This window comes from Suricata suricatta, chromosome 4 (genome assembly GCF_006229205.1).
Source record: "Suricata suricatta isolate VVHF042 chromosome 4, meerkat_22Aug2017_6uvM2_HiC, whole genome shotgun sequence".
NCBI classification, from domain to species: Eukaryota; Metazoa; Chordata; class Mammalia; order Carnivora; family Herpestidae; genus Suricata; species Suricata suricatta.
In genome coordinates this window covers 125349442-125361206 of record NC_043703.1, presented here as the reverse complement: position 1 = coordinate 125361206, position 11765 = coordinate 125349442, and the positions used below count along the sequence as shown (strand labels likewise).

The following is an 11765-nucleotide window of genomic DNA, read 5'->3' as shown; positions in this document are numbered from 1 at the left end:
TCAGGAACATGGCTGAAAGCAGGGAGATGGATTACTTTGTTTACTCTTGACTCTGAGACTGAGTTTCCTTCTAAAGCACTTACAGGAGTGACCGGTTTGTTTAAAACGGAGCAGTCACATTTGATCTATAACATCAGTGTTCCAGGATCCCTAGGGAAGAGTCACTCATTCAACTTAGTGCTAGTCAAAGGCTGTATGATATTATTAGACCAAAAGATCCATATTCCAAGAAATTAAGTGTCAGTAAGGTAGTTTTTGGTCTTTCTCGTCACTTTCTTACCTTCACTGGATAATAGCATGAATTCACGTCGTTACCATCGATTGGAATTCTTCCAAGTCCTCACAAGGGTATGTGGTGAGGAATAATATTGGCCTCTCCATATGAAGCCGAGCTAAATGAAGGTGCAGATTGGTTTAATGACACGGAAAGCTCTGCACTGCCCTTCGCACCTCATTCCTCTAGCCACCCCATCTCCTAAGTGTGAGTACCCCTTTCCTGCTCGCTTCCTCTCCCACACGCCTCCACGTAGACCACAAACAAGTGGAGGCCACTGAACTACATTTCCCACAATGCTATGCGCCGACCGGCCTCCCGTGAGGTTTCTTCTAGGTTGCCGTTGTAATTAATGTTGAATTAAAGCCACATTTTCCAGGAACAGCCGAGTTATTGTCCTCTTTTCCGTTGAGAAACCTCTCTTCCCCTCCACCTACTGTATCCACTGTTTGGCGAAGAAGCCTTTGCGGCGAGAAATTAATTTAGGCGACTGCTATGGCCACCCATTTCCTCTTCGAGCCTCGGCCCCTGCCAGGTCCCCGGGGGCCTAGGAGTGTCATTGGTGGATGACCGCAGCTCTTGCCGCTGCCGCTGTCACTGCGACCATGGCCTCTGGCAGCAGCTGCCTGGCAGCCGCCCGCCTCCTGTCGCGCTCCTTCCTCCGTGAGTCCAGCCGAGACTGTCTCCTCCAGGCCTCCGAGAGTTCCTGGCCTCGCTGGGCCCACATCTCGGTCCAGGCCGTGGCTGGGCCCTCCGGGGCCGGACCTCAGCGGGGGCCTGGGAGCCGCGAGAGTACGGCCCCAAGTCAGGGACCTCCTGGGGCGGAAGGAACTTTGCTGGATTTGGGGGGGGTGGGGGAGGTGACTTGAGCTGCTGGCCTAAGTAGGGTGCCCGAGCGGGGATTCGGGTCTGGGAGCTCTACAGCCCTGTGGGCTTGCTCTAGCGCCCGCGATGATGAATGGCCGGATGGGGGCGGCATCTAGACTGCCCCTATTTAGGTGTTAGAGGTGAAGTGGTCCAGGATGAACTCAACTGGGAGAGTGAGTGTCTAGATTGAGAGGTAGGGGGAGGAATGTCTCCGTAGCAAATCGGGGAGAGGGAGTAAGGCTGTCCCTTGTTTTCTTTCTGTAGATTGTATAGACTTAACAGAAAGCTGGATTCTGCACCCCAGAGTCAGCAGAGCCCAGAAGACTCCTAGAAGTTTAGGTTTGGCTAATACCTTGACGAACTATTTGCAGTGACTTCACCAGGCGGAGTGGACTCCTCAGTTCCTGAATATTTAATATCCAAGGTTGCTAGTGTTTGAGTAATGCTGACTTGAAAATTCTTGCTGTGTTCAAAGTCTCTGTGTTAGATTGGCTGTATAGGAAGAGACTTTGGAATCAGCTGTATCACATTTGAAGTCTGGTTAGTCCCTTACAGTCTGTGTAATAACCCTGGGCACTTTTCGGAATCTGCTTCTCAATTTCTGTTTCCAATCCCATGAAAATAATGTTTTAATGAATCTGAGACATCATCACTTGTAAGGCGCAGCATTATTTTGTCTACTATTAACAGTAGAAAATGATTACTAATTAAAATTGTGTCATGCCATTAGTTGTCAGATTCATCCAGATTTAAGAGATGTTAAAAAGTAAAAAAAACAACAAAAAAACAAACGTGCAAACAAGAAGTGATGAAGTAAAGGATAATATGGATTCACTGTGCAGAATTATTGAACAGTTTATATAAGGTACCTGGGATGTAATACAGACTCAACTATAGTTAGTTTTCTTCCTTTCTTACACTTTATTCCTAATTCTACTCGTACTGAGTATTGGACAAGACTTAATTCATTTCTTGAGAAGATTACATTCCAAAAGTATAGGAGGATGACTATGCACTTAATAGCTACACTTCGTGGACCACATCTGGTTGGACAAACATCTGGCTAGATAACTTTGGCAAGTAGGAAAGAGTTGGGTTTATTTGGGAAAGTTTTCTGGAGATTCTTAGTGTATAATTTATTTTTTTTAAATTAAAAAAATTTTTTTATTTATTCTTGAGAGACAGAGAGAAAGAGAGCATGAATGGGGGAGGAGCAGAGAGAAAGAGAGACACAGAATCTGAAGCAGGCTCCAGGCTCTGAGCTGGCAGCACAGAGCCTGATGGGGGGCCCGAACCCACAGACTGTGAGATCATGACCTGAGCTGAAGTCAGACGCTTAACTGACTGAGCCACCCCGCTGCCCCTAGTGTATAATTTAAAGGACAGTTGAATGTATTGTAGGCAGAAGGGAAAAAGAGATTAATTATAGCCATGCCATTCTCACTTGGGGTCCTGCTCCTCTCTCAGTTCCTGAAAAATACTAGCCTCAGGTAGGTCTGCTGTCTTAGTACGAGAAGTCTTAAGGGAAGTGTCTAAAGAGTCAGGATCTTTAATCCACCCTTACCAATATTTAGTAACTCTTTTCTCACAGAACTGGGAGTTCTTCTTTCCTACACAAGTCCTTAAAAAATCATCTAGTATGGTTTTTTATTGCTCAGATGGTCATTAATCCTAGTCATGTGATTAATCTGTTATTAAGAATCTGAGAGTCTGAGATCCAAACCAAGTTATCACTCCTATATTAGAGGGGTTACAGAGTATATTGTTTAATGCAGAAAACCCCCTAAATCCTCCAGATCTTCTCATGCCACATTTTAAAACCCATTTCCACTTTCACCAGAAAAACGGCAGCTACAACAGTTCTACTTGCAAACTTTTTTTAGGGTGGTCACACATTATTTAGGCTCTGAGGTTAGTAATAGAACTAGAGATGCTAGAGAATTTTGTTTCCTCTGTCCTCTTAAGTTTGAGTAGCAGCTGAAGGGTACATTTGTCTTAAAGGTCACAAGTGTTGCAATATTGATTTGCCTTAGGGGGAAAAAAACCCTCAAACACTTGTAGGTGTCTTCCAGAGCCCTGTTGGAATGTTTAGAAATTTTTGAGTCAAAGGAGAAACAAAACAAAACAAAAAAAACCTAAATAACAAAATAAAAACAAACCAGTTTTATAGTTTATGAAAAAAGGGAAAGAATCCAGTTGAAGTGGGGAAAGAAAATAAAAAGAATAATAAGATTTCTTTGATGAGCAAATTTAGTGATTTTGTAAGCACATTTGAAATTGAGTTAGTACCCTCTTTCAAGAAATACAAAGCTCTGCAAGGTCATTATAAACATAAGCCAGGGATTCCTGTAGGTTGGGTCTTATAGAATAAATAGAAAACAGGAGGCAGTATTTTTAGCCCCTGACTTATGGCATTTTAATGCCAGAAAGTGAACCTTAAAATCCAACTGGTGTCATGCCTTTATTTGTCAAATGAAGACATAAACCCAGAAAGTTTCCTGGCCAATATCAGAATGGATATTAGAATTCGGGTCTTCTGATTCTGGTAGTATTCTTTTTACTAATACATGCTTTGTGAGTCCCTTTTTCTAAAGCTGTGGTCTTTATTCCTTTTTCTTTTTCTTTTTTCCTTTTTTTTTTTTTTTGAGAGAGAGAGAAAGAGAAAGAAAGAGAGCTCAAGCCAGAGAGGGTCAGAGAGAATTGTAAGCAGGCTCCATGCCCAGTGCCGGAGCGTGATGCAGGGCTCGATCCCATGACCCCTGGGATCATGACTTGAGCTGAAATCAAGTTTCAAATTCTCAACCAACTGAACCACCCAGACGCTCCTCTTTTTCTTTTTAATTTTCATTCTTTTTTCATTTTTGGCAGCCTTGTTGTTTTGTTGAGGTGACTACCCTGCTCAAAGATGCCACCTGCTGTTTTCATGTGTTTGCCAAGTTGTGTAGGCTGATTTTGGAATCAGGCAAACATTCAGAAATGTCGTTAGGGAAAAGGGGACCCTCAACAGAGATGTTTCTGCTACTAGTATCTGTTGCCATTGCATCAAAAACCAAATCTCTATTTGAGAAATAGAAAATGGTCTTGATCTAAATGTACCAGCATAGTCATGAGAAAGCAATGTGATTTTCTGAGCTCAGACTCATTTTTCCACAGAAACATAATTGCAGATGTTCAAAATAACTTATGTAAGTATAGGAGAACAGTCTCATTTTACCAAAGGACAGGTATGTTGTTACTATAGACCCCCCTTTTCGTTTACATTATAATATTTCTAAAATTGAGATGTGTCTTATAACTGAGCATATCTACAATAAATTGGCAGTAGTTTTTCTTATTAGTCTTTAATAGTACCTCAAGTGGTATTTTAGACTTGATAAAATATGGCACTTTTGGCCACCTAAGCTTCATTTCTAAGTAAATAGTAAATGAATATGTAATTCCGCATTTGAGTAGTGGATTGTTTGGAGTTTGGGAGTAAGTGGTGACTGAGTTTCTCTGCTCTGAGGTTCTATAAGTAGGGACCACGATAATATATATATATATATTACATATATGTAATATGCCATTAGAAAATATCTAGTTATTAAATTTATAAGTGCATGCATGAATAAATGAGTAACAAGGACACAGTTTGCAAGGTGAGTTGGAAGAGTAGTTCATGAACAGAGTCTCAGATTACTGGTTGGGAGCATGGGAGTGATCAAAAAAGGCTACGGTTTGAGTCCCATCTGGGCAGGCACTCTCTGGCCATAACTTCCTCATGCATCCCAGAGTCATTTCATAAATGATATGATTGCTCTCTTTGGAGAAGAGGACTCTGCATGTGGCTAACGGATACAAATTTATCAACCTGTATGAATGCACATCCCTCTCATTACTCAGCCCCTTTCCTCCATAGCCTTTGTTACAGCTGCAACTTATGTAGTTTTCTGTTTCTTTGTTTAATGTTTAGCTGTCTTACAGTGTAGGACTCTTCATGTGGGTAGGACCTGAGCCCGTCTTGTTGGCTTCTGAATCTCTAGTACCTGGCAGATAGCTTGGCATAAAGAACACCTCAGAGCAGTGTGGTTTTCTCATTCTGCATCAATTATCATTATTATATAGATCGCAAATAGTGAAATAGCACTTGCTCTACTGTATGCATCGTTCTACGTGCACTTTACATTATGAACTCATTTAATTCTCATATTGCCTATGAGACATATAACATTACTATCCCCATTTTTCCACAGTGAGGCTCCACCTTCAAAAATGTTTCACATGGTAAAAAGTTACAAGTATATGTATACATACTACATAGTATATGTAGACATGGATTAGCATATTTACAGATAAACATATAGGATATGCATGAGGACATATATGAAACTTTTCCCATTGGACTTATCTTAAAATATCAATTATATGTTTCTCCTTTTTGGGAAATGACTTACCTTTGTGTTCATGTAGGATGTCAACCCAATCTGGGAAGCATACCAGCCACTTTGCTACCCAGTTTACAGGCATCATCTCATAACGACACCACAGAATCCTTGTGGGCAGCTGTTATTCCATTTACAGATGGGAAGACTGAGGTTAAGGGAGAACAAAAGATCAGTGGCAAGTCAATGGCTGGTGAGCAGCAGAGCATAAACTCAAGTCCAGGCCTTTCTGATTGCTCAGAGCCCTTCTCAGACACACCTGAAGATTTGTGCTGTAAACCACTTTGCTTTCTTCAGAAGTAGAATAGACTATTTTTCATTAGTTTAGGTGTTTGATTGATGGTTTGGGTGCAGAGGAAATCAAATAGGGAAAGAATATGCCAAGAGCCGGTCTGACAGACATTTACTAGCTGTTTAGAACAGCTGGTAGTTTGCTCTCTGCCAGCCCAAATGAAAGAGAGCGGTAGGTTTGTGGGAGGGAAGGTGAAGAGGTGCAGGGGTGGGGATGAGGGGAGGCAGCTTTCTTGGGGAGCCTCCAATCTGTGATTCTGGGCCATGGATGTTATAAAGTAGGAAAGAATGAGGAAAAGAATGATAGAAGTAACTTGGTGAGTTTTGCTTGGAATATAAGCATATTTTGCATTATTTCCATCCCGAAGCTGTAGAGGAGGCAGAAATGAAGGTGAGGAGAATTATAAAGTATAGTCGGCATCTGTACTTAGGTCCTCCTCACAGCCACGGTATCTGGGGGAGTGTGCTGGGGTAAATGGCCAGGGATAGGGCAGGGTTGTCTGGCTTGCTGGGGTGCCTCAGGTTTTCCTCTGGGTTTCAGAAACCATTTTGATTGCTGGCACCTCTCATTCAGTTGACCTACATGTCCTAGAACAGTATTTCAGAAAGAGAGGCCTATAGTGCCCAGTGGTTCCTTGTCTAGAACCTCCTGTGACATGTTAATCTTTACTGTACAGGTGCAGGTGTCTGTTTGGATGATCCAGGGCCGAGGTCTTCATGGGCTAGGACTAGGGCAGACGTGAAGAGGGTTCTTAGTTGCTGAGAGATACAGCCATGGCCGGGAACCAAACAACCCTCTTTACTTTCTTTAGGGGGTTAGAGGTCAAGTAGCAGGGATGCTAGGCATGAACTGATGGTAGTCTAGGACTCATTTTGGAGGTAGCCCCAGTGAGGAATTCATCCCTTAACCCTATTCTCTGACTCCCCAACCCACAAACTCTCCCCCACCCCCCAATATACGCAGACTGCGTTGGGACAGGAGAGTTTACCTCAGATGTCCAAGGCCTATTCCTACCACAGTACTTTTCACACTGTACTTCTGGCCCGCTGTATGTCAGTTCAGGTGGTTTGTGAGTCCCTTGAGGGCTGAGACCCTTCTTCAACATGTTATCCTTGATACTTGGCATTGTGTCTTGGCATAGGTGCTCCCCAGTGTTGACTGAATAAATGAATGATGACAACTCCAGGAACTGGGATATGTGCTTGATTATTCTAGTATCCTCATTTCAGTACTGGTCACACCTTGTCCGGCCCCCTCCTGCCCCCTCATTCAGCATACTGTAGTTCAAGAATGCAGCTGTTACCCAGCTGATCCATGTGCACATAGAACACTCCTTTCCCAGCTGGGAAGGGTGGATCTTGGCCTGTCTCTTCCCTAGAGGTACAAGGGACTCCAAAATTCAAAGCTGTTAGAAACTGAGGTGTACACAGGAGTTAAGACAGCTCAAGAGATGCCCAAAGGGCGAAATGCAGATCAGTTACAGATCTTAAGGTCTGAGGATTTAGGAGGGCAAGAGGCAGTGATTCAAGACAGAAAACTTGGAGTAGACCCTGGACAAATATGTAATTAGATGTTCTTTTCTAGAGGTAGCTTCTGTGGGTTCATTCAGTGGTAGGGGGACAGCCTGACACTTTGAAAGGGCCAGGGATGGGCCATAGAGACAGCCAAGTTGGGGCTGTAATGAAGGTTTAAAAGTAGTCAGAGAGTAGTGCACAATTTTAATTCATCAGAGCTTTACTTTCTACTGACTTTTGAAATATGGGAGCTGGTGTTAGAAAAATGAAGAGATTTATCAGTTTTCATTATAGTAGATGGCTGAAAATAGTTTTTTGTATGTTCTTCTCCCATTGGCATATTTATTTCATTTTCCCTATTTCTACTGTATGTAAGGTCTGATGTCTTACATAAGAAGATACCAAATTAAGTAACATTGGATTATATATTAGACAAGTTTTATCTCTGACTTAAGATTTAACGTTAACATTTAATGTTATTTTGGGGAATGACTTGCAGAGTAGTTCTTATAAGCTCTCCTAACAATGTGTGCCTCTCCACTCACCTATTATTTACAGATGTTGGGCTTAAACGGATCGGGTAAGAGGCCTGCCTTAGTCAGAAGAGCATTTGACTCTTGATCTTGGGGTTATGAGTTCGAGCCTCACATTGGGTGTAGAGATTACTAAAACAATAGGTAAACTTAATAAAAAAGTTTGAATAAAATGGGCAAAGCATATGGCTCTTTAGGAAACATTATTAGTACAAGTGATACCTGGTGCCTGGATTTAATTTGAGCCGTTTGTCTTTGGAGAATGAAAATTCTAAACTTTTCTCTATACAGTTAGAAAAGGCTACAAGATTGTGGTTCTCAGTAAAGAGGGGATCCTGGAGAATAGAACAGTGTCCTTTTTTGCTTCTCTATTTCTATAGCCTTTGTGTGTCTCTTAAAGTTTTCATGATCACAAGGTAGCCCGTGTATTAGAGGATTTTTTTGTGTGGTCACTAAGTTCAGTTTATGGTCCAAAAGTTTGGAGAAATTACAATCTGTCATAATTTCTTTACTTTTCAGTGCAACAGAATGGAATTCGGCATTGTTCCTATATAGCTTCCCGGAAACACCTCTATGTTGATAAAAATACGAAGGTTATTTGCCAGGGTTTCACCGGTAAGCAGGTACGTGTCAAAAGATGTTTTATAAAGATGCACACTACAGGTACAAAAGCATTTTAAACTATTTTCTATGTTTTTAATATCACAAAAGTTATAATATATGATTGTTACAGAAAACTATATAGTACAGCAATGGAGTTATATCTTGGTGGTGATCAGAGGAGGGGGGATTGGGTGCTAGAGTCAGCCTATAAGATGACAACTGTTTAAACTTACCTTGACAGTCCCTCCCCAGGAGCACATGGTATTAGAAATCACATACTGTTAACACCACTGGTTTTCCCCCAGCACTGGAAGATTCCTGCTTCTTTAACTGAATACTAGGTAAAGTAGGCGGCTTTTGTTTAGGCCTTTCGCAAAAAAGGCGCACAGTTAAACACATCCCCCCCCTCCCCCCCAGTGTGGGGAAATGCCCCTGGGAACTGAGTAGGTGAAAGAATCAGCACACTGACTTTTCTCATCTTGGACCCTCTGGGCAAATGGTCTTCCCAGGGACTAGCAGGCCAAATTGCCTGACTTGTTCTAATTTGTTCTCATTCGTTTATATTCATTGTCTCTCCTTACCCTTGCTTACGTCCTGGAATTTGTAAAAGTTTTAAATATATGTGCCATGTGATTCCATAATAAGATGCTACGTAAGAATCTCCTTTCCTGCCTTCCTATCGTTCCAGGCTATAATATATATCCTACATTTACATGTCTATAAAGTAGCTTCACAAAAGAAAAATTGAGTGTCAAGGTTCTGTGTATTTAAAATTGTAACAGCTATTGCTAAATTACCCTTTAAAACATTTATACAAATTTATAGTTCCACCATAAGAAACGCAGATTTGTGTGAAATAAAGGAATACTACCAAATCAATTAGAAGATAGCTATGAGTTTTAACCCATAGTATCCCTTTTCATTATTAAAAGAAGATATGGCAAGATAAAAGCAGTTAATGACTGAGGCACCTGGGTGGCTCTGTCGGTTAAGTGTCCAACTTCGGCTCAGGCCATGACCTTACCACTTGTGGGTTCGAGCCCCACGTCGGGCTGTGTGCTGACAGCTCGGAGCCTGGAGTCTGTTTTGGATCCTGTGCCTCCCTCTCTCTCTGCCCCTTCCCCACCCCTGCTCTGTCTTTCTCTCTCAAAAATGAGTAAATGTTAAAAAAAATTTTTTTTAAAAAGCAGTTAGTGACTTTTTGTGTGTGATTTAAAAGTTAATGATTTTTCTGTAAAAAGAATTGTCATGTCCATTCTGTGGTATTTCAATAATCTAGGGCAGGAGTCTGCAAATTTATTCTGGAAAGCACCATATTGTAAACGTTAGACTTAGTGGGCCATGCAGTCTCTGTCACAACTACTCAATGACGTTGTAATGGTGAAAGCAGCTATAGATAATATGTCAGCGAATGGGCAATATATGCCCAGCAATATGCCAGTGAGACAGTTTGTAAAACCAGTGGCAGGCCGAACCTTCAGCCCATAGTTCTCCAACCCTTGATCTATAGGATAATACCTAAATATCCAAATTTCTGTAACTTTTGTTTTTAAAGTACTTACAAATTGCTTTAAAATTCCATAGGTTTTGGTGTTTTTAAAAAATGAATTGGTTAGAAGTTTGTTTCATATAAAATGTCCTTTTTGTTTTTACTTTTTTTCTGAAATTACTGGACACATGTTATTTTCCTGAAATAACTGGATCTTCTTCCTTTACTATCTTAAAAAAAGTCTACACCAAAAAACCCCCAAAAAACAGAAAACAAAAACAAAAAGGAACACCCAAAACCTTTAAATTTTTTACTAGATAAAATTGGTTTACTTATTCTGATAACCATATGTTTTATGAGTACCACTTCCATGTGTATGTATTTTTTCTTTTAAGTATTTATTTCTTTATTTATTATTATTATTTTTTAATGTTTTATTTATTTTTGATACAGAGAGAGACAGAGCATGAGAGGGGGAGGGGCAGAGAGAGAAGGAGACACAGAACTGGAAGCAGGCTCCAGGCTCTGAGCTAGCTGTCAGCACAGAGCCCGATGCAGGGCTCGAACCCACAACTGTGAGATCTGACCTGAGCCGAAGCCGGAGGCTTAACCGACTGAGCCACCCAGGCGCCCCAAGTATTTTTTAATGTATATTTACTTTTGAGAGAGAGAGAGACAGACTGTGAGTGAGAGAGGGAGATGCAGAATCTGAGGCAGGCTCCAGGCTCTGAGCTGTCAGCATAGAGCCTGACACAGGGCTTGAACCCATGGACTGAGAGATCATGACCTGAGCCGAAGTCGGACGTGTAACCGACTGAGCCACCCAGGTGCCCCATGTATATGTATTCTAAAAAAAGCTGATGCTCTTCTAAGATTTGAAGTACATTTTATGACTCCTCTGCCAATTAAAATCATTTTCAGTTCCTTTTTGTTTATATATGAATTATGTTAGCATATAATCAAATAATTTATTAATCCAAGTACCCTGTATTAATTTATTATATATGATATTTTTGTTTGCAAAACTTCATGTGATCCTATGAGATCTTATCCTATGACTTTTTGTTAAAAGAATCATTATCCATGGTATGAGCAATATTTGGAACTGTCTCTACTTCCTGAGTTAAGTGATGGTTTGCCTAAGTATTGAAAGCCAAGATGGTATCGATGTCTTTCAGTAATCTGCAATTACATTGTTTCTCATTTACTTTTTTTTTTTGAGTAATTGGCAACCTTACTTGTCTCAGATTTGTGAGTTAAGGTTCTATTATAGAGATGACAATGAGGTCTGAAAATTTGAGTTTATCTTCATAGGAAATGTGTCTCATTAGTTCCTTTATTCAGTGTACACATAGACCCACATATGAATGAGGAATATTTGTATTTCAGAGTGGATTTCAACAATGCAAATTTCCAGTAGGTGGAATTTCTGGTACTGGCTTTGAGCTCCTAAAACTATTTCTGTTCTTAACTGGATGGTGATAATGGGGAAACTAAGGAAAATAAGCCTATTAACACCTTTTAGCCCTACTTAGGACTAAAAAATTAGCGCATTTGAACTTGTTTAACAGAGGAGTGGTCTAGGGCAGTGCTTCTTAAGCTCTTTGGAGAGGGAGACCAATTTGGGTGTTTGTTTGCCTTTAGTTTTCAATCTAATGTAAACCAATAGTTTTATGCAAAAGAAAAGAAAAGTTGCAACAATATATCACTATAAAAGTTTGCAAACATTGTCACTTTTATTTTTGTTTTTTGACTAATTTTTTTCTTCTTGT

At 40.8% G+C, this 11765-nt stretch overlaps 1 protein-coding gene across 1 annotated transcript in view; it reads left to right on the top strand.

Moving 5' to 3' along the window:
- Positions 1-802: 802 nt before the first annotated feature.
- The window catches only part of SUCLG1 (succinate-CoA ligase alpha subunit), a 31820-nt gene continuing 20857 nt past the window's right edge, over positions 803-11765 (top strand). The window contains exons 1-2 of the mRNA XM_029937697.1: positions 803-937; positions 8421-8524. Coding sequence (XP_029793557.1) covers positions 841-937; positions 8421-8524 — 201 coding nt within the window. The 5' untranslated portion in view covers positions 803-840. The remainder of the gene's footprint in view (positions 938-8420; positions 8525-11765) is intronic.